A 23,690-nucleotide genomic window follows, 5' to 3' on the forward strand; every position below is an offset into this window, starting at 1 on the left:
TTCACCCTGCCAGTCTCTCATTGGAATTCCCTTCTAACAACATGTGAAGTGTCAGCCCCATTTGAAGAACTAGTTTATATATCAGAGCATGGCCTGGAAATCAGCGTGGCATCAATTTTGGTCCTTTTTTTTTTTTTTTTTTTTTTTTAGAGTCAAGGTCTCACTATGTTGCCCAGGCTGATCTCAAACTCCTGGCTTAAATGATCCTCTCTCCTTGGCCACCCAAAGTGCTGGGATTATAGGTGTGAACCACTTTGCCTCACCAGTTTTGGTCTTATAGATGACTAAGTTTTTTGGGGGAGGGTATTTTAGGTGACGTGCAATTGCTCAATTCCTCCTAGACATCCCAGAATCTGGTCACAACCTCCTTTTTTCCACTTATCCTTTCCTTTATGCACATTAAACCTGTTCTCTGCTATTTCCCAGTCTATCAGCCCCTTTATGGTGTCAGTGCTTCCTGACCTGTCATGTACAATAGGGCTTGTACTGGCATTCTCAGATCTTTTTTCTTCCACACCTTTCTTTTCTATCCCCATTGCTGAACCTGTGTTCATTTTCTCCACTGAGCTACTGAGTGCCACTGCATAACAGTGTGCTGACTGACTCTGTTACAGATTTATGAGCTCCAGCCACAGCTTGGCTCTCAATCCTATCCTGAAACCTTTTTATTCTCTTCTGGTTGACTGCCATTCATTTTTTTCTACAGCAGCCATTCCAGACTTTCACCATTCTCTTCAAACTTGTTGCTCCACCCCACCTTATAAACTCTCAATAAGTCATTTAGCCTTTTACATCTCAATTTATCTGTAGCCTTTACCAGTCCTTACCACATTCCCTCCTATTTCAGAGGCAGGTCTCTGGGCATATACATATATTTTTTGTGTTCTTAGTTCCTCCCTTCCTAGTGACTCTTTGTAAATATGTTCGGGTTTTCTCCATCCTAAGATAAAAATTCCTTTAAGCTTATCTCTTCCTCAGACTAACTCTCTGTGCTTTTTTTTCTTTACCACCAAACTATCTCAACAGCCTTTCTTCTACTCCTTTAGTCATCGTGAACCACTATAGCCAAGCTTTGTGCCCACCATCCCAATGAAAGGCTCTTGCGTGTGATGACTTGCTTGCAGAACTCAGCAGCCTCTTTTTGTTCTCATGCTGTTTCATCTTGTCACAGCATTTAACACCATTTGGACCTCTTTCCTTCCCTGACTGTGTGCTATCTCTGGATGAGCTGACCTACTCTGGTAATTTCGTTTTTTTTTTGAGACGGAGTTTGGCTCTGGCCCAGGCTGGAGTGCAGTGGCCGGATCTCAGCTCACTGCAAGCTCTGCCTCCCGGGCTTACGCCATTCTCCTGCTTCAGCCTCCCGAGTAGCTGGGACTACAGGCGCCCGCCTCGTCGCCCGGCTAGTTTTTTGTGTTTTTTAGTAGAGACGGGGTTTCACCGTATTAGCCAGGATGGTCTCGATCTCCTGACCTCTCAGCCTCCCAAAGTGCTGGGATTACAGGCTTGAGCCACCGCGCCCGGCCTTACTCTGGTAATTTCTTCTTTTTTTTTTTTTTTTGAGACGGAGTCTCGCTCTGTCGCCCAAACTGGAGTGCAGTGGCCGGATCTCAGCTCACTGCAAGCTCCGCCTTTCGGGTTCACGCCATTCTCCTGCCTCAGCCTCCCGAGTAGCTGGGACTACAGGCGCCCGCCACCTCGCCCGGCTAGTTTTTTGTATTTTTTAGTAGAGACGGGGTTTCACCGTGTTAGCCAGGATGGTCTCGATCTCCTGACCTTGTGATCCACCCGTCTCGGCCTCCCAAAGTGCTGGGATTACAGGCTTGAGCCACCGAGCCCGGCCTACTCTGGTAATTTCATTTAGGAACTTCATCTGTGTGTACTGTGATGCCTCTCTTATCAGAATCTGTAACTACCTATCATATGAGCTTTTCCCCCAGGTCCAAACGTGTATTTCCAAATGTCTGCTGTCCTTTTCCACTTTGTCACCTACAGAAATTTGCATGTAATGTATCCAGAACTGAGCTTATACAACCACTATGGAGAATGATTTGGAGAACTAAAAATAGAGCTACCATACAGTCTAGTAACCCCACTCCTTAGGTATATACCCAAAAGAAAGGAAATCAGTATATTGAAGAGCTATCTGGACTCCCATGTTTATTGCAGCCTGTTCGCAATAGCCAAGATTTGGAAGCAGCGTAAGTGTCCATCAACAGATGAATGGATAAAGAAAATGTGGGCTGGGCACAATAGCTCACATCTGTAATCCCAGCACTTTGAGAGGCTGAGGTGGGTGGATCATTTGAGGTTAGGAGTTCAAGACCAGCCTGGCCAACATGACGAAACCCCGTCTCCACTAAAAATACAAAAACGAGCCAGGTATGGTGGCACACACCTGTAGTCCCAGCTACTTGGGAGGCTGAGGCACAAGAATTGCTTGAACCCGGAAGGTGAAGGTTGCAGTGAGCTGAGATCATGTCACTGCAGTTGGGAAGGGGAGTTGGAATCACAGGCAAGTGGGGGATGGTTAATGGATGCAAAAAAATTAAAAGACTAAATAAAACCTAGTATTCACTAGTGCAACAGGGCGACTATAGTAAAAATAATTTAATTGTTCATTTAAAAATAACTAAAAGAGTTTAATTGGATTGTTTGAAACACAAATTTTTTGAGGCGATGGATACCCTATTTACCCTGATGTGATTAGTATACATTACATGCCTATATCAAAATATCTCATGTAACCCATAAATATATACACCTACTGCGTACCCACAAATATTTGTCTTCCTTTATTTTCTTCTTCTTTTCCTTCTTTCTTCCTCCTTCTTCTTCTCCTGTTCCTCTCCTCCTCCTTCTCCCTCTTCCTCTCCTCCTCCTCCCCTTCCTCCCTCCCTCCCTCCTTCCTTTCTTCTTTTCCCTTTCCTTTCCCCTTTCCCCTCCTTTCTCCTTTCTCCTCTTCTCTCCTCTCTTCTCCTCTCCTCTCCTTTCCTCTCTTCTCTCCTCTGCTTCCCTTCCCCTTTTCCCTTTTCTTCCTCTCCTCTCCTCCCTCCCTCCCTCCCTTCTTTCCTTCCTTCCTTCCTTCCTTCCTTCCTTCCTTCCTTCCTTCCTTCCTTCCTTCCTTCCCTCCTTCCCTTTTCTTTTCTTTTCTTTTTTTTCTTTTTCCTTCCCTTTTCTCTTTCATTTCCTTTCTTTGGTCTTTCCTTTCTCCCTCCCTCCCTCCCTCCCTCCCTCCCTCCCTCCCTTCCTCCCTCCCTCCCTCCTCCCTCCCTCCCTCCCTCCCTCCCTCCCTCCCTCCCTCCCTCCCTCCCTCCCTCCCTTCCTTCCTTCCCTCCCTCCCTCCCTCCCTTCCTTCCTTCCCTCCCTCCCTCCCCTTCTTTCTTTCTTTTCCTCCTTTCTTTTTCTTCTTTCTTGTTCAACAGGGTCTTGCTCTGTTGCCCAGGCTGGAGTACAGTGGCACAATCTTAGCTGACTGCAACCTGAATATCCCAGGCTCAAGCTGTCCTCCTGCCTCGCCCCTCAAGTAGCTGGGACTACAGGCACATACCACCAAGGCTGGTCTCAAACTCCTGGCCTCAAGCAGTCCTTCTGCCTTGGCCTCTCAAAGTGCTGGGATTATAAGCATGAGCCACCCTACTTGGCCCTATTTATTTTCCACATCTGATTGGACACTAAGCTCTGTTTGTCTAGCTGAAAAATATCTCAACAGCTATTCTTTTCTTGCTAGACTCACTGCCCTATTTTAGACTCTCGTCTTCTTTGACTTATGCCAGTGCTCACGCCACATTTCCTCTTAAAAACTGATGATCAATTTCACCCCTTGTTTATGTTGTTTTCTATGCCTTGAATGATCTTTTTACTTTTTCTCCTCACAAATATTTGTTCATACTGTAATCTTTTGTCCCAACTCAAAACTTAATAGATTTTAATGGTGTTCCTGCTTCTTTCCTTCTACCCCGACCAGTAAAAAATTTCACTTACCTTTTCGTCTGAGTTCTTATGGTAGGATGTACGTCCCTTTGTGATAGTATTTATCATCTTTATTTTACAGTTTTCTGTTTAATTGTCAGCCTCCCCTAGACGATGAGTTCAGTGACTGCAGGCTGTACTTTCTTCATCTTTGTTTTTTGGTGCCATAAACAATTTATAGAAATGTTGGACTGTATATAGAGTTCCTGCTTTCTCCAGATAAAGAATGTTTAGAAAAATCTGAAAGAGCTATGCTACTGTTGGATATCAGTTGTGGCAGAACCTCCCCTCCCCTTTTTACTTCATAAAATATTCATGTTTGTTGTAAGAATATTTTAAAATAATAAATAAAAATATAAAATTAAAATGACTTAAAATCCTACCATTTATAACTGCTATAAATATTTTGATGTTTTCTTTCAAATATTTTCTTGTACAAATATGCATGTAATACATATTTGGAAAAAAACAGTTTGTAACATATTTCTTAGTGTATGTTGAAAGTCTTTCAGTGTCAAAAATATGTATCAGCATCATGATTTATTAATATGTTGCTATCAGTGTTCTCTTGTATGGATGCATTGCACTTGAGACAACAATAGACAGTCTTCTATTGTTGAACTTTTAGGTAATTTTGCACTGTTTGGTGTTATGAACAATGAGAACATGTATATATTTGCACGCTTAACCATATTTTTAAAAAGATGAATTCCTAAGAATGGAATTGCTGAGTCAAAAGTTATTTGTAGTACTTTAAAAAACTTTTGCCAAATTACTCTCCACAAAAGTTTTACCATGTGGTTGGGTTTTACATTTCATTGAGATTTTTTCCGTTTGGGGAAAAAATGTTGCCATTGGAGGTTTTATGCATTGGAATGATTTAATTAAGGCTGTGTTTCTAGGAATATTAATATAGCAGCATGTGCAACATGAATTGGATAAGGCAAGTCAGTTTTTTTGAGGCTGTTTTAACAATCCAGGTGAGAGGTAATGAGGATCAGAAGAGAGAGGGTGACTCTAGAATACAGAAGAGGATGACTGGGAGAGGTATTTGGAGGAACTGATAGGACTTGAGAATGGGTTGGGTAAAGGATAGTGCCATTACTTGAAGTGGGAAGTTAAAAGGAGGCATTGGCTGGATGTGGTGGCACACCTGTAATTCCAGCACTTTGGGAGGCCGAAGTGGGGGGATCACTTGAGGTCAGGGGTTCGAGACCAGCATGGCGAGATCCCATCTCTACTAAAAAGATAAAAAATAGCCAGGCATGGCGGTGCATCCCTATAATCCCAACTACTAGGGAGGCTGAGGTGAGGCAGGAGAATCACTTGAACCCAGGAGGCGGAGGTCCCTATAAGCCGAGATGGTGCCACTGCACTCCAGCCTGGGTGACAGAGCGAGACTCCATCTCAAAAAAAAATAAAATAAAATAAAATAAAATAAGGAGGCATTGATTTTGGGAGGAAAGATACGGATTCACTTTTAGTAATTTCAGTTCTGTTTGCTGTGACATGCTCAGGTGGAAATGTTCAGCAAGCAGTTGGCACTACAGAGCTGCAGTAGAAGAGAGCCAGGGTTCAGTCATCCCAGCCTGATATTTAAAGTTCTTCATAATTGCCTCTCTAGCCTTCTCTCCAAACGCTTTCTCACTTCTAAGCCAGACAAGACTGTCTTAATCCTACCCCATTGTTCACCACCTGCCTAAAAGCCCTGTAGGAAGTCTTCTTTGATCACTCCACTGGAAGTTAGTTCCAGTTTTCTAAACTTAATGCTAGTCATATTTTTTTTCTGTATCATTTGTATTGTACTTTAACATCCTGTTTGTATGTATGCATTACTTTCTTCTACAGGATTTTAAACTCCTAGAACTTGGGACTGTATCATGAACTTTTTTTTTTTTTTTTTTTTTTTGAGACAGTCTCAACTCTGTCACCCAGGCTGAAGTGCAGTAGTGCAGTCTCGGCTCGCTGCAACCTCCCACACTCGAGCAATCCTCCCACCCCAGCCTCCCAAGTAACTGGGGTTACAGGTGCATGTCACCATGCCTGGCTAATTTTTTTTTGTATTTGTAGTAGAGACAGGGTTTTGCCATGTGCTCAGGCTGGTCTCAAATTCCTGAACTCAAGCGATTCGCCCACCTTGGCCTCCCACAGTGCTGGGATTACAGGTGTGAGCCACTGTGCCCGGCATAAACCTTTTTTGTCTCTCACATTACCAGCTCTGTATTTTGCACAGTGTCAAAAAATATTTGGTGTTTACAAAGTAAATGGAATCTGCTTTAAGGTAATGGTAATAATACATTGGATTACTGTCATTCTGTACCTAATACCTACTAAAATATTAACATTATTTTAATGTGCATTTTCCTGTTTATTTTTCTTAAATACTCAGACATATTATGGGAGGGGGAGTGGAAAACAAAAGATGTGAAGTGAGAATCCCCTTTCACAGCCATGTTCTTTGTTTCCTCCAAGATTCTTGCAGAATGGTATATACCTGCCCTTTAGCTTCCAGCCCTCTCTGCTATACTGAAATTGCAGTTGTCAAGGTCACCAGTCACCTCCTAATTGCCAAATCCAATGGTAATTTTTCAGCTCTGATCTTACTTGACCTTTCTGTGGTACTTGACACTGTGAAACCTCCATTCTCCTTCAAAGTTTCTCCTTTCCTAACCTTTTGTGATTTTATCCTCTCCTGATTTTCTTTCTTCCTCATTTTCATATTTATCTTCCCTTTGTTGACCTTTAAAGAAAGATGCTTTCTAGGATTTTGTCCTTGGCACTCTATATAGTTTTCGTGAGTGATCTTATTCATACTCATGGCTTCAACTGCTGTGGTGACTCTGGGCCAGTTTTCTCTTCCGAGCTCCAAGATTTTATCTCTGAGAGCTAGAGGACTTCTTTTGGATATCCTGTAGGTGTCTTTTACTCAGTATGTTCCAGATGAAACCCTTTACTCTGGCAAACCTGCTCTTCTTTCTCTTATTCCTTACTTTATTTAAGGTACTATCTTCTACCCAGGCACACAAGTGAGATATTTGGGAATCATTTGAGAATCTTCCCTCTCTTTGTCCATACACCCTACTGGACACCAACTCAAATCAAATGTTGTATAATTTCATTTTAAATCTGTGTCCTTTCCTCTGTTTTGATAACAGTGCTACTTTCTTAGTTCATATTCTATAACTATAGTGTCCTAATTGGTTTCCTCCCTTCCTTTTTGCTATTGCCAGAATGCTCTTTCTAAAATTAAAATCTGATTATAAAAATAGTCACTCAGAAGCCCTTGCAATGGGTTTCTATTGTCTTTGGGGTGAATCTGGTTTCTTTAGCATGGTATGCAAAGCTTTCATTTCTTGCCATTATTCTTCCAAAGTAGAACGTATGCTACATTCTAGCCGTATTAAATTGTTTTGAGTTGCTTAAATGCTTCATGTTTCTACTGTCTGAAACACTCCTGTTCCCGTCACTCTAATTCTCTGTGACCCTGAGGTCCCAGTTCAAGCATCATCTCCTTTGGAAATCCTTACCTAGGCCACTAGGCTTCCTTTTTGCTTGCTTCTGCATATCTTTATCAGCATTAGTTGTACCATATTATGTGTAACATTGCTTGTTTGCCTCCCTTACTAGATTATAAGTTGAGAGAGGAGACAGACTGAGAGCTCTTCATTTCTATCCTCAGTGCTCTACAAATTTGGCACAGGGTAGTAAATAAAAAAACTGCTTGTTGAGTATATGAGTGATTAAGAAGGGTACATTGTTCAGTGGCAGCACTGGGATAAGGATTCAGAACACATATTCTTGTCTTTTATAAAATATATATATATTTTATTTTTTTTTAAGACGGAGTTTTGCTCTTGTTACCCAGGCTGGAGTGCAGTGGTGCGATCTTGGCTCACTGCAACCTCTGCCTCCCAGGTTCAAGCGATTCTCCTGCTTCAGCCTCCCAAGTAGCTGGGATTACAGACTCCCACCACTGTGCTCAGCTAATTTTTGTATTTTTAGTAGAGATGGGGTTTCACCATGTTGGCCAGGATGGTCTGGATCTCCTGACCTTGTGATCTGCCCACCTTGGCCTCCGAAAGCGCTGGGATTACAGGCGTGCGACACTGCGCCCGGCGTGCATATGTATATCTTTAGGTAAAATTCTTTTTTTATTTTTATTTTTGTGTGGTTTTTTTGAGACAGAGTCTCGCGCTGTCGCCCAGACTGGAGTGCAGTGGTGCGATCTCGGCTCACTGCAAGCTCCGCCTCCTGGGATCACGCCATTTTCCTGCCCCAGCCTCCCGAGTAGCTGGGACTATAGGTGCCCGCCACCATGCCCGGCTAACGTTTTATATTTTTAGTAGAGACGGGGTTTCACCGTGTTAGCCAGGATGGTCTCGATCTCCTGACCTTGTGATCCACCCGCCTCAGCCTCCCAAAGTGCTGGGATTACAGACGTGAGCCACCGCGCCCGGCCTGTAAAATTCTTAAATGTGGAATTGTTGTTTCAAAAGGTATGTATACTTGTAAATTTGATGGATACTTTGATTCATTGCTTTAATTTTTTTTTTCTTTTTTAAACTCTATGGAATATTTCTAGTCACATTGCTGTAATTTTTAATTTTGTGTATTTCAAGCATATAGACAAGTACAGATAATGTGTAGCAGATACATATGTACCCACTACTTTTTAAACAGATGTTGACACCCTCATTGAGATTCTCCTTGTTAGGTACTTTTAGCATTTCCTCAACATTGTGATGTTCTCCCACAGAATTTTATCTTAGACGTCAGAGTAAAAAGTTCCTCAGAATTCATACACTACCATTCTGGATTCGCCACCATACATTCTATCTTGGACTTTCTTTTTAAATATAGCCTCATTGTTAGCAAAAGGCAGCTTCATAGGAAAATTCCATTATGTTATTTTTGGTGTCTGGAATCTGACTTCTGAAAAATGTTTATTTTGTTTTCTTCCTCTGCTGAAAAGCAACAAAAGAATGCTACCAGAACTTCATCACAAACCCAGTGACTTAAACAAATTAAAAAAGGAAAAAAAAAAGAAGGCAGTTGGTGGCCTGTGTTTCTGGAGACTTGTTTGATTTGCTGGCAGAACAGCCCAGGTGAGTTGAGCCAGCAAGCACTTTTCTTCCATTAGGTTTTTCAGAATAACCAAATGTGGTTCTTCTAATCTGGCACTGACCTTTAGCTGACTTAGTGGTACAGCTGTATCCTCTGGGTTTAGATGGAGTTGATGAGAGAAACTGTTCTTGCGGGAGGTAAGAAGCTGTTGACCTGACCTCTGTTACACCTGGCTGTTTCAATATGCCTTTGTGGAAATAAATGTCCTACTCTTCCATCTCTCTGCTAGAGATCTATAACCTCGTTCCAGTGGAAGGTGACTCTTTTTTTTTTTTTTTTTTTTTTTTGAGAAGGAGTCTTGCTCTGTTGCCCAGGCTGGAGTGCAGTGGCCAGATCTCAGCTCACTGCAAACTCCGCCTCACAGGTTTACGCCATTCTCCTGCCTCAGCCTCCCGAGTAGCTGGGACTACAGGCGCCCGCCACCTCGCCCGGCTAGTTTTTTGTATTTTTTTAGTAGAGACGGGGTTTCACCTGTGTTAGCCAGGATGGTCTCGATCTCCTGACCTCGTGATCCGCCCGCCTCGGCCTCCCAAAGTGCTGGGATTACAGGCTTGAGCCACCGCGCCCGGCCTGGAAGGTGACTCTTACTGTGATCTTTTCCTAGGTCCTCAGAATGCCTGGCAATGAGGCTTTTAGGTTATTTGGGGATTTTATAAACTGAGAGGGGAAACTTAGTCTCAGGTGGGGCTAGAATCTGAGGTTCTGTAGGTACAGATTTATCCTAAAAGCAAGTGTTTTGCCTTCTCTCTCAGGTGCTCAGTGCTTCTTACCTCATTTGATCTTGTAGTATTACATAAGCACCTTAGGGAGGAAAGGACTCAAAGGAGCCAACCATTTCTCTTTGGACCCACAGCCAAAAAGAAAAGGCTCAAGGAGGGTGAGCTTATTTGATGGTCTGTAGCCTAAAGCGTGGGCTCTTTTAAAGCCTCTTGTTGGGCCCTGTAGCATAGGTCTAATCCACATCAAGTAATTTCCCAGGCCTGGGGTGGCCACAAGGTGAGCAGAGCTCTTTGTATCCTTTTTGCCAGACCTACACTTAATTGTCTTTAAAGCCTCACTTGGTCTTGCCATTTCAGCCCTTTCCTTCTAAGTAAGAAGCCTGACTTCCTTTGTCTTCCTTTCTTCAGCCCTGCAGAGGCAGCTATGGCCCTGGGGACAGCCCTTTCTTTAGATGGCAAACTCATTTTCTGTCCAGCAGACCAGAAGGACAAGGTGTAATTCAACCCTTCTCTCCACCAGACACTGCTGCCAGGGGAAGACAATGAAGAAAGTGATCTTTGTTGCTCCCTGAATAGGACCCTGAACCTGGCACCTGCTTTTGTTATTGGCTTCTTAAGTCACTGTAGACATTTTTGCTGTTTCCTGGGTTAGCAGCTGCTTTGGGATAGTAGTGGCAACTGGTTGTCAGGATGTCAGTTCTGCCTCAAAGAAAATCAGTGTATTTATATGAAGAGAGTTACCTTTTCTGTTCTTAAATGTCTTCAGGGTTTGTCTGAAGAGTGAGCAGTTGGAAGTCAGCTGTGCCCTTAGTTTGATGACCCCATGACCCTCATCTTTGAATCTGAGGAGACACTACCATTTCTACTATCCAGTACTAACCAGGCCTGGCCCTGCTCAGCTTCCAAAATCAGAGGAGATCAGGCGTGTTCAGGGTGGTATGGCGGTGGATGAGACACTGCCATATTTTTTTGTCCTGCTCTCCTTCTGGTGAGACTGAGTTCTGGGTTTTAGCACCTAGGTCAGTGTCTTGTACCTGGTAAGCATTCAACAGATACATGCGGGATGAATGATTGAATTAATTCCTTGATCTTGCTGTCCAGGTTTAGTTTCACTGACGCTGATATGTGGGTGCTCTATGGGAGGCGGACCTTTGTTTTTAGGAGAACATTGCTTCAAAGGAATTATGGAAGGTGTTGATTTCTAGGGGGCTTTGGGGGAACTATGGAAACTCTTAAGATACGACTTGTTCTCGCCTCATTGGTCTAGATCTTTCTCCTCGATTGTAACTGTCTGCTGACGGACTTGACCTGTTTCAGGAGTGGTATCCGGAACCTGACTCATCTGGGCTCTGTCCTTGAGCAGGGTAAGGGATTTTTTTTTTTTTTTTTTTTAAACAGCTATCCTGTCACTGTAGATTCAGAAGCCCTCAGGACCACATCTCATGCACTGTAGTCTGGACTTCCTGATCTGGCTGCACTCAGTCAAGTCCCACTCAGCTCTTAGGTGTCTGTGTCTTTGTAAGGGCTGTTGGAGACAGAAGGACTTTTTTTCTGCTTTGTCAGCAGCTGGCCAAAGAATGCCTGTTAGTCTGCCAGATCCTAAGTCTTTCACATTTGCCTGTCTGGGTCTGGAACTTAGGGCAGAATCACTTACCACCTAAGATTACATCTCACTGTTTGCCTTTGTGGTACCCATTGGAGGATAAAAGATGAATAGCCATGAAAGGCATACAGAGGTATTGAACTATGATTCTTTGAAATGCTGTGATTCTGAAAAAAGATCCCTGGTATCTAAGAATACAACTAGAGCCAGACCATTGCACCACCACCCTCCTTTCCCAAGAGCCTCTTTGGAACCATCACTCATTCCATAGTTCCAAACATCCTTGTTTTTGTTTAATTTTTATCTAATAAATGTTATTAAACAATTTTAATGGTGAAACACACAGAGGAAATGACAAACTAGCATGTGTTGTCTTTTAAATGCACTTAGTTCAAGTGGTTAAGTCAGTTGTTCCTGTTGTTAGATTGCTGTTGTCTAGTCTGCTTTCCTTCTTTAGGTGGGAGGAGTCTCTGAACAGACTTACAAAAAGCAAAAAGGACCAGCTTTTCTTTAGCTGATTGATCATTCTTTTACATCTTACTCTTTTCAGCACTTAAATTCAGATTGTACTTTGCTAATTGCTTTCAGATCATGACACAGAAGAGGTCTTAAGGTCAGTTCAGGAGTTCTTTAGCTGGGGTCCATTTGATACTTCTCCACTTGTAAACAAAAGTTTGTATGTAGGTAAATATATATCCTTTTCTAGGGAAAGTATCCTTAGTTTTCATCAGATTCTCACTGGAGTTTATGACCTAAAAAAAGTTAAGACTTAGTATTTTATTTATTTATTTATTTATTTAAGATGGAGTTTTGCTCTTGTTGCCCAGGCTGGGCACAATCTTGGAGTGTAATGGCACAATCTTGGCTCACCGCAACCTCCGCCTCCCAGATTTAAGTGATTCTCCTACCTCAGCCTCCCAAATAGCTGGGATTACAGGGGTCCACCACCACGTTTGGCTAATTGTTTTGTATTTTTAGTAGAGATGGGGTTTCACCATGTTGGCCAGGCTGGTCTCGAACTCTTGACCTCAAGTGATCCACCTGTCTCGGCCTCCTAAAGTGCTGGGATTACAGGCATGAGCCACCATGCCTGGCCTATGACTTAGTATTTTATAAGAATTTGGGGGCCTGGCATGGTGGCTCATGCCTATAATCCTAGCACTTTGGGAAGCCGAGGCGGGATGATCACTTGAGCCCAAAAGTTCAAGACCAGCCTGGGCAACATAGTGAAACACTGTCTCCACAAAAAATACAAAAATTAGCAAGGTGTAGGCGTGGTGACGTGTGCCTGTAGTCCCAGCTACTTGGGGGCTGAGGTGGGAGTATCACTTGAGCCTGGGAGGTCGAGGCTGTGGTGAGCCAAGATTGCACCACTGCACTCCAGCCTGGGTGACAGAACAAGACCCTGTCCCAAAAACAACAAAAAAGGAATTTGGGGCTCCTGCCTCATATAACTAGTTAGTGGCAAAGTTGAGATAGACTCTGAAATCCTGGGATTGTCTCTACAAGAATCCATATTTGTCTTTTTTACTGTATCCTACTGTCTAATTTACGCTCTTTAAGCACTAAACTCCTTTTTAACGTGTTTATCTTGCCTATCAAGTTGCTTTTTGAGAAAATGAACCATGTATTTGTGTTTCCCCATAACTCCTAATACATCTGCACAAAGTAGTACCTTGCTGGTTCTGTTGACTGACTAGTAGCATTGGAAGGCACAAAAACTTGGGTTGGTTATTACTTTCCCTTTCCATTATCTTTTTTTTTTTTTTCTTTCTTTCTTTCTAAGTTGGGGTCTTGCTCTGTCACCCAGGCTGGAGTGCAGTGGTGCAATCATAGCTCACTGTAGCCTCAACTTCTTGGGCTCAAGTGATCCTCCCACCTCAGCCTCCCCAGTAGCTGGGACTACAGCCATTGGACAGCACACCTGGTTAACATTTTTAGTTTTTATAGAGATGAGGTCTCACTATATTGCCCAGGCTGGTCTCAAACTTCTGGACTCAAGCAATCTGCCCACCTTAGCCTCCAAAAAAAGTATTGGGATTCCAGGTGTGAGCCACCACACCCAGCCCCTTTCCATTATCTTAGCACCTGTCACAGTTATTTAGCCTGATCTTTTTAAGTGGGCATACTCCCTTTTCTCTCTGTTTTTACAGTGCTGCTTACACAGTTTCTCCTCCTAAATCCAACCTTTGTAATTGGGAGTTTTACAGAGCAGTGTATTTGGTATGCTGTGAACTCTTCCCTAGGTCACTCAGTGGCATCCTGTGAGCCAGGTTGTCTGAAAAACTTCAAATCTTGGTGAGGGGTGGAGTGGGTGTATCTCCCATATGAGGGATTGTTCAGGGGATCTGACTCAGTTGCCAGCTCCTGAGGTTCTAGTATGCCAAGGCTTTTGTGATAAGATGAGCAAGAATTTTTCAAGCTCAGATTTGGGGAACATAGGTTCTTGCCATGCTTTTTCATTGGCACAATGTGTGACTTTTGGGCAGATACTTAACCTCTGTCTATTTACTTTTTCTGTTTTTGAGACAGGATCTCACTTTGTCACCCAGGCTAGAGTGCAGTGGTGTGATCTTGGCTCACTGCAGCCTCAACTTCCCAGGTTCAAGTGATCCTTCATCCTCAGCTCCCAAGTAGCTGGGACTGCAGGAACATACTACCACACCTGGCTAATTTTTTGGAGTTTTTGTAGAGATGGGGTTTCGCCATGTTGCTCAGGCTGGACCTCTGTTTTCTCATCTGATAATGAAAAGCAATTATTTTCATAAAATACTTTCAAAGATGAGTCTAATAATGCAGATGAGCCATTTTGAGTTCCTTACAGCAAAGATGCTGTAGAAATTTCAGGATTTTCCCCCTTTAATTATAATATGGGTAACTTATCCTAAGAGCCTGTGACTATTGGAATGGTCACCTTTTTTTTTTGTTTGTTTGAGACGGAGTCTTGCTCTGTCGCCCAGGTTGGAGTGCAGTGGCGCTATCTCGCTCACTGCAACCTCCACCTCCCGGGTTCACGCCAGTCTCCTGCCTCAGCCTCCCGAATAGCTGGGACTACAGGCGCCTGCCATCATGCCCGGCTAATTTTTTGTATTTTTTAGTAGAGATGGGGTTTCACCGTGTTAGCCAGGATGATCTCGATCTCCTGACCTCGTGATCCGCCCGCCTCGGCCTCCCATAGTGCTGGGATTACAGGCGTGAGCCACCGTGCCCGGCCTGGGATGGTCATCTTTTTGAGACCAACAGTAGAAAGAAATTTGCAGTAGTGACTGACACATTAAAGCAACTCCAAAACAAATCTGAGTGAAATAGTGTCCTGGAGTTGGGGACATGTGGGTGATATCTGGGTTGCATTTTCTCTCTAGTTATCTGTGGAGAGGGTCCTGTCTGAATGATTGCGCTTTTAACATTTAGGGAATGAGCTTGACAGTTTCTGCTTCTTCTCTCCCCCTGCCTTGAACTGCCTTGATAGGCAGTGTCTCCTCTGTTGTGTGGCTATATTCCAGTCTGTAAACATGACTGCTATAAGGAGAGTGCAGGGTATTGTTTATTTTGTAAAACCTGTCTCATTGCCATGTAATATTTGCTCAAGAGCTCCTGTTGTGGTGACATTCTTGTGGTGAGCATGGCCCTTTAAAGATTTTCTCAAATGTTAAATGAGCCCCGACTGGTGTCCTGAAAAGCATTTAAGCTTCTCTCCCTAGAGTTTAAGCAAGAGTAGCAGTACTCCCAGTGGAGCCTGGGCTGGGCTCTAGAGAGAGGTGGCAGATGAGGTGGCAGATGATAGGCAGGGGCGGTTGTGGTCCCGTAGCTCGTTTGCACAAAGGAGGGGCTGGCCTCTCCTGGGGAGGTATTTCCGCTCACTGGAACAAATGAGGGCTCTCGAAAGGCTGTAATGTAATGAAGCTTCTCTGGTGACGTCACTTGTAAATGTGGTCAAAGTCCAGTTCTTGGGGGCTAGTAGAAGCAGGAGTAGAGATCGGTCGGTTTGCATGCTTTCACTTCTCAGCTGTCACTGCCATGGTGCCTACTTTCAGCCAGTGAACCAACACAGCTGGGCCGGGCATGAACGCTTACAAGTATCAGAAGTTCCTGGAGGGACTCAACAACCTTAGAGGTATTACAAGGCTTCAGGCTCCCTACCCTTTGTCCTTGCTGATTATGTGAGCACTTATTATGGTGTGTGTTGTATAGGGTCTGTAAAGCCCTCCTGGTCTGAACTGGCCCTATTTTTTATGCGTTTAGGCAATTAAACAGAAGGGATAGAGTTTGTAAATGCAATCCTAAGTGAGTAGGAGAGAATCTCCTTAGGTACTTCAGCAACAGCATGTTGTCTTGCTTGAATGGACAAGTAAGAAATGTCCCCTGCATTCTTGAGCTCAGAGGGCTCAGGGCACTCCCTGTTTTTTTTTTTTTTTTTTTTTTTTTGAGGTAGCCAGACAGTGTGGGTGGAGGGCTCTTGCCATAGGGCCCTGCAGACTCACCCAGGTGTAATTAGGTTTTTTGGGCCAGGGTTTCCAGTTGCTTATGTCTACAGTGAGTCAGAGTCCCATGTGGAGAGAACTGGAGTTGGGAGTGGGGAGGGAGGAATGCAGGTTGATGGGCTATTTGTAAGCCTTTTGTAAAGTAAGCCTTTGTAAAGGGTAAAACAATGACTTTGAAAGAGGCAGCTTTTTATTAAAGTAATATTTAAAGGAAATAGTGTTTTCTTTGCATCATTGGCAAATTCTTCACTGACCAAACATGAGAGGAATGTACTTAGATGTGATGTAGGACTCTTTTTGGATATTAATGGAAAAAAAATGAATGAAATCTTTTTAATTTCCCTTCTCTAATTAACAAGTGGTTTTATTTCCATTTGCAGAGGAGGGTGCTCAAACCATTTTTCTTTCATCAGTAGTTAGGATTCTGGACCCAGAGCAACCATGGGGTGTGGAGAGAGTGGGAGGAGGTAGAGGGAGGAAAGGAGTAAGCTGGGTTTTTTCAGGGATGAGGAAAGTGGCAGACAGGGTGTGGGCAGGAGATCTGTACTCATTTCTTGCCAGGATATATAGATGTTTTACTTTCTTTCACTATCTGTTGAAGAACTCTGGTTCTAAGAAATACATATGGAGAGCTTTGTATGCTATAAAGGGATATACAGGTCAGGCGTGGTGGCTCGCACTCATAATCCAAACACTTTGGGAGGCTGAGGTGAGAGGGTCCCTTGAGCCCAGGAGTTCTAAACGAGCCTGGTCAACATAATGAGACCCCCTATCTCTACAGAAATGTTAAAAAATTAGCTGGGCATGGTGGTATGCACCTGTAGCCTTAACTACTTGGGAAGCTGAGGTGGAAGGATCACTCCAAGTTCATCTTAGAGGTGCAGAACCCAAGTAACACAGCAAAGAGCCCCAGAGTCTGGAGGGAGAACAGTGCTGCTGTCTGGTGCTAGAGACCATGTGAAGAAGGGAAGAATACCCACATCTGATCAAGCATGTGTGTAAAATGCACCTTCGTCTCTGAGAAAGAGCAGTAGTATGGTGCTTTAGAGTGAAGGCAATAGATCTTTTCTCTCCACACTACTACTCACCTTGAATGGAGTTTTGTTTTCTAATCTCTCATTCACTATTGTTTGCTTCATTCACTTATATATGCTGTATAATAGTCTTTATAGCATAAAACATACAATATATAGCAGTTTCTCTTGTTCACTCAAAGAAAGGATCAGATTTAAACTCTTATTTGCTCCCGCAACCTGAGTCTTTTTCAGGTGGGAGAAGTTCCTGGAAAGAGGTCTTGTAGTTCTTTTGGTTTAGTCTTTACCATTTTTTGGAATGTTGCTATAGGTCTTAGACAACTATTCCCCCAATTCTGGGCTGCCAGACAGAGAGTTAGATACAAATCATTGTCTTTGTCAAATCCTCCTGTGGGTTGAGTTTTACCCACTGTGCCCCCTGATTATGGCGAATGGTTACTTACCTTCTTCTTTTCACTTAATATCTTTGTGTATTCCAGAAGGGCTGATGGAGAGAGGTAATTGGCTTCCCTCTTCATTTAGTTACTGACTGTTGCTTTTCTTGGCATGGTTCAGCTTGTAGACATTCCTCCATCTAGTGGGTAACTGTTGAAGGGAATCCAGTGGGAGAATAGACACATTGTACAAGTTTTTGAAGTTCCAATCCCCAAATTCCTATGAATTATTGGTGTTTTGATGCCAGGATTGGGGTGCAATATTTTCCACTGCTGGTGCTTTTTCTGGAGGGCTTTAACTTATATTTCTCGAGCTTGCCAAAAACTTCATAGTTATTGGGGTGATTTCTGCCCAGATGGACCTCTCTCGTGGGTATGACAGGATGAACTATTGACCCAAGTCCTGCTTTTTGGCAGAGTCCAGACCTGTGCCATGACTGGGATAAGTAGGTAATTAGGGATTAATTAGGGAGGCAGAGAGGTAGGTGAAGTAGAGTGATGAGAAAGTGGTTCACTAGCCTTTACTAAGAAAAATTTGTGATAGGACTGTGAGATAACTGACTTTTAAAACAGAAATGTAATGGCCAGGTGCAGTGTCTCATGACTGTAATCCCAGTGCTTTGGGAAGCTGAGGCAGGAGGATCAGTTGAGCCTAGGAGTTTGAGACCATCCTGGGCAGCAGTAGCAAAACCCTATCTCTAAAAACAAACAAACAACACAAAAATCAGCCGGGCATGGTGGTGTGCGCCTAAGTTTCAGTTTCAGCTACTCAGGAGGCTGAGGTGGGAGGATTACTTCAGCTGGGGGTTTCGAGGCTGCAGTGAGCTATAATCATGCCACTGTACTCCAGCCTGGGTGACAGAGTATGCCCCCCCGCCTTTTTTTTTTCAATCTCCGCCTCCCGGGTTCAAGCCATTCTTGTACCTCAGCCTCCTGAGTAGCTGAGATTACAGGCATGTGCCCCTGTGCCTGGCTACTTTTTTGTATTTTTAATAGAGTTGGGGTTTCGCCATGTTGGCCAGGCTGATCTCAAACTCCTGATCTCAAGTGATCTGCCCGCCTTGGCCTCCCAGAGTGCTGGGATTACAGGCATGAGCCACTGTGCCCAGCCCCTGTCGCTTAAGTAAATAGATAGATTAAAAAAAACAAAACATATATACCCCAGTATACCTATGTAATTTTACCCTTCTCTTCCTTTGCATATACTGTCTTATTCGCTCTGCCTGGAATCCCATTATTTTCTTCTCTTTGTACCAAATTTCTACTCATCTTTCAATGCCTAGCTCAAGTCTCATTTTCCCTCCCTAAGTTTTGTTTTTGTTTTTGTATTCCCAGTAGAATTATTCTCGCTCCCTCAGCTATGTTGTCATGGCACTTTAAACATACTTATTTTAGAGCATATCACATTATGTTTTAGTTATTTTATTAAACATTTGATTTTCCTGCTAGTCTTTACTTCTTGGTCAAGTTTTCTGTAATTTTCTTTCTTTCTTTTTTTTTTTTTTTTTTGAGACGGAGTCTTGCTCTGTCGCCCGGGCTGGAGTGCAGTGGCCGGATCTCAGCTCACTGCAAGCTCCACCTCCCGGGTTTATGCCATTCTCCTGCCTCAGCCTCCCAAGTAGCTGGGACTACAGGCGCCTGACACCACGCCCGGCTTTTTTTTTTTGTATTTTTTGGTAGAGACGGGGTTTCACTGTGTTAGCCAGGGTGGTCTCGATCTCCTGACCTCGTGATCCGCCCGTCTCGGCCTCCCAAAGTGCTAGGATTACAGGCTTGAGCCACTGCGCCCGGCCATCTGTAATTTTCTTAGGCTTCAGTTTTTTCATTTGTAAGAAAGGGGATGATAGAATTTACTTTACAGAATGTTGTGAGGATTAAATGAAATAGTGAATATAACATCTCATGCAGACTAGGAGCCTGATAGATGTTAGCTATACTGTTTCTAAAGGCAGGAACTGTGTCTCATTTATCCTTGAGTCTCCTTCACCTAGCATAGTACCTGGCACATAGTAAGCATAAAAAGAATACTTGGGGAATTGAATTGAACTAAATTCATATATTTAAATGTCCTTCAGTAGTCAACATAGGAGGTTAAAAAAATATTCTAACAATGGTGCCCATGCTGCATACTTTTATTTAAGCATGCTTTTTGTGGGTTTTCTCTTCAGTGCCAGGTTATGACCCTCATAAGAAACTCCATAGTCGGCCAGGCGCGGTAGCTCACGCCTGTAATCCCAGCACTTTGGGAGGCAGAGGCTGGCGGATCACGAGGTCAGGAGATCCAGACCATCCTGGCCAACATGGTGAAATCCCATCTCTACTAAAAATACAAAAATTAGCCAGGTGTGGTGGTGCGTGCCTGTAGTCCTAGCTATTCAGGAGGCTGAGGCAGGAAAATCACTTAAACCCAAGAGGCGGAGGCTGCAGTGAGCTGAGATCACACCTCTGCACTCCAGCCTGGGTGACAGAGCCAGACTGTCTCAATAAAAAAAAAAAGAAAAGAAACTCCATAGTCATTTTATAGTCATACCTAATTTTTGGTCTAAAGATTATATTACCCAAGACAAAATTAAACCCAATCTCAAAGAATGAAAATGTACTACTATTGAAAACATTGGAAAAATGGTACTACTAGTCTATAACTAGTTCCAGAGGAGGGGTTTCAGGTATTTTGAACAGTGACAGTGTTGTTGAATAAGTAGAAAAGGTGACTACTGAGAAAGAACATGGTCCTTTTTGGTTCTCTTAGTTCTGATACATTTGTCAGATCATGTTTCTCATTATCTTAGAGCTTTACTTGGGACATCCACTTAGTCTGCCTGCTGAGAAGCCTGTCCCCTGTTACCACATACAGCCAAGCAGGACAAGCTCTCACACCCCAACATATACCCTCAGAGAGTGAATTCTTTTTTTAAAGGGGAGTGCTTTTTTCCCTTCTTCAACTTGGCTTGGAAAAAAGACTTTTTTGACTGTTTTTCTGATGTTAAATGATGGACTATATTGTCCTTATGGAAAGCAGGGAAAAATAAACTAATAAAATCACCAAAATCCTACAAATTACTAGACTCATATTTTGCTGTATTTCCATCATCTTTTCTCTATCGATATGTATATAATGTTGCTTTTATATATATCTATTGTTCTCTATCTTGCTCTTCATTATTTTGTGAGCATTCTTTATACCTTTATCTATCTATGATTTTTTACAGCTTTATGGAATTCCATCAAATGGAAGGTTCATTTATTTAACATACTCCAGTAGTGGGGCATGTACATTTCTAATTTTTCACTGCTATGATAATGAACATCCTTGTAAATAAATTTTTCTGTGCATTTCTGATTTTTTTAAAGGATGGATTTCCACAAGTGGAATTACTGGGTGTTAATATATATATTCAAAGCTCTGGATGTTGGCTTTTAATTTTATTTCACTTTTAAAAGCTACTGAGGGTAAGAAGAGGATACCTGTAACACTGAATACCTCTCTGATAGCTCTTGGCCCCTTGTCCTCTAGGGATAGCCCTGTCTTCAGGCTTAGTGGCTGGGGGCTCAGATGTTTTATTATCCAGTTAATTTCATGGTGGAACAGGTGCCAAGTGGCCTTCTCACTTAGTCAGCAGCTCCCATCATGTCATCATCATATCACTGCACTACTTTATTCTGAAACTTTTCTCACAGCAACTCTAGGCATTTAAATAGCTTCATTGATCCTTCCAACCCCAGTACCCTTTTCTCTTGTGGTGGTAAGAGACCCATTAATGTTGATTGGGAAACTGCAGTAGCAAAAATGACCATCAATATTGTACAGAAATCCCACATTGGAACCCTAGATTGGTACCAGATTGAGGTTCTCTTTGTTTTCCTGCTGTTACTGAGCTAGCACCTAGGTAATAAATTGGGCCAGCTTAATTTGATAAAATAGGTTGACAAATTTTACTGTGTCAGCATCCCTGCTTTGGTAGATTTCTGCCTCTGGAAGAACCAGAACTGGTGCTGTGTTTTAAATCAGTGTATTACAGCCAAGTGCAAATCAGCTTCTGTTACGTGGGACTGATAGCCTTAGAGTAGAATTATAGACTTGATGAGAGTACATCCTTGTTTCTGACTTGGAGTTTACATCCTGGAGCAGACAACGTGAGGTTTTCCAGCTGATGATAGACTGGGGATCTTTGGAGATTAGCTGGAGGACTGAGAGAAGGCACATGTGTAAGACTTGATGTGTAGGGGGCCAATGAGAAAGTCTCTGCTGCAGTTAGGATAGTGGAAAATGGCTTGAGTCACTGACAGGCTTGTGTCCTTCATAGTGAGAACTGTCTGCCTCTCCCATTTCCAGAGCCCTTAAGCAAAGCTGTCATAAAGGGCGATTCTCTCCACTGCAGGGAATCTGGAAGTCTGCATGCATCTGGGGTGAGGCCTGTCAACACCTTTTACAGCACTGGGCACCTAGTAGACCATGTGCTTATTTGGATAGTTGATCGTTTTGTTCTGTTAAAGTTTTTTCTCTCCTTAATTGTATACTTTTTAGGCTTACTGCATGTCACTGGGCTAGAGAGGGTCATCAGCACAAACTCACTTTGGGGTTGTTTTCAGTTGCTGCTGTTTTGCAGTGTGTGGGGTCATTCTATTTTTTTGTTACAACTGGAGATGGTTGTTATACTATCCCTATTTCTCAAAGAGTGAGCCTGTATAGCTAACAAATATACAATACCATTTTCCCCTCATCCTTGCTTTTGTTTTCTTATCAAGTAGGCATTAATATTGAAAGGTTAAGGCCCTCATCCTCACTATGCTCCTGTGGTTTCTTTTGGTTGTTGGAGAAACCCCAGGCTGATAATACTACTTTTATGTTGATTACTCATTGTATCAACTGTGGGGATGGTACTTTCAATGAATACCAGTTAAATAGCATCTCTTGCTCATTTTGGAATGGCAGGAACCTTTTAGACTTCTTGGTTTGAAATCCTTTGATTTGGAAGATCACTTTTTAAAATTTGTTATCAACTTAATTGCCTCACTCCTTGATCATGTTCCATGTTTCCTGTTGCATTTACTGGAAGTGTCCATCTCCTTCCTTTCATTGAGAACTTTCTGACAGGATACAAAGATTATTGATAGACCCTGTCTTTGAGGGATTATCAGTCCTATATAGTCTAGTGGGGAGACTGTAGAGGGCATTCGATTTTTTTTTTTTTTTTTTTTTGAGATGGAGTCTTGCTCTGTCACCCAGCCTGGGATGCGATGGCATGATCTCTGCTCACTGCAACCTCTGCCTCCCAGGTTCAGTGATTCTCCTGCATCAGCCTTCTGAGTAGCTGGGATTACAGGTGTGTGCCACTATGCTGGGCTAATTTTTGTATTTTTAGTAGAGACGGGGTTTCACCATGTTGCCCAGGCTGATCTTGAACTCCAGACCTCAGGTGATCTGCCAACCTTGGCCTCCCAAAGTGCTGGGATTACAGGTGTGAGCCACCATGCCCTACCAGCACTAGATATTTATTCATTTATTCATTCATTCATTCATTCATTCATTCATTCATTTGAGATGGAATTTCACTCTTACTGGCCAGACTGGAGTGCAATGGCGTGATCTCAGCTCACTGCAACTTCCGCCTCCTGGGTTCAAGCAATTCTCCTGCCTCAGCCTCCCGAATAGCTGGAATTTGCCCGCCACCACACCTGGCTGAGTTTTTTGTATTTTTAGTAGAGACGGGGTTTTACCATGTTGCCCAGGCTGGTCTCGAATTCCTGATCTCAGGTGATCCACCTGCTTTGGCCTCCCAAAGTGCTGGGATTACAGGCGTGAGCCACTGTGCCCAGCCAGCACTAGATACTTTTAAGGCAGAGGAATGACATAAACAACTAGGGTGGGTGTTTTTTGAGAGGTAGGGTGGGGAGAGATAACTGGCAGCAGTGTGAAAGATCATTTATTGGGATCATTTACAGGGAAGTGGGGATATAGCTAAGTCAGTAAGTACGTACCTGATTTTAGTTTGTTTAGGATGCAAAGATGTGAGAGAAGTAAAGAGCAGGGATGTTCAATCTTTCTTTTCTCTTTTTTTTTTTTTTTTTTTTTGACAGTTTCCCTCTTGTTTCCCAGGCTGGCGTGCAATGGCACAATCGTGGCTCACTGGCAACTTCCACCTCCCGGGCTCAAGCGATTCTCCTGCCTCAGCCTCCCGAGTAGCTGGGATTACAGGTGCCTGCCACCAGGCCCAGCTAATCCAGCATTTTTGTATTTTTAATAGAGACAGGGTCTCGCCATGTTGGCCAGGCTGGTCTTGAACTCCCGACCTTGGATGATCCACCCGCCTTGGCCTCCCAAA

The 23,690-nt window shown here is 43.1% G+C and overlaps 1 protein-coding gene across 2 annotated transcripts in view; it reads left to right on the forward strand.

The window, feature by feature from the left end:
• LOC104675570 (microtubule-actin cross-linking factor 1) overlaps positions 1 to 23,690 on the forward strand; it is a 392,257-nt gene that overhangs the window by 45,289 nt on the left and 323,278 nt on the right. Inside the window, exon 1 of one of the 2 annotated variants that reach the window (XM_030942497.1) lies at positions 15,480 to 15,532. The exons of the other annotated variant lie outside the window; for it this stretch is intronic. Coding sequence (XP_030798357.1) covers positions 15,481 to 15,532 — 52 coding nt within the window. The 5' untranslated portion in view covers position 15,480. Of the gene's footprint in view, positions 1 to 15,479; positions 15,533 to 23,690 lie in introns of those variants that run through there. 2 annotated transcript variants of the gene reach the window in all.

Source organism: Rhinopithecus roxellana, chromosome 12 (genome assembly GCF_007565055.1).
Source record: "Rhinopithecus roxellana isolate Shanxi Qingling chromosome 12, ASM756505v1, whole genome shotgun sequence".
NCBI classification, from domain to species: Eukaryota; Metazoa; Chordata; class Mammalia; order Primates; family Cercopithecidae; genus Rhinopithecus; species Rhinopithecus roxellana.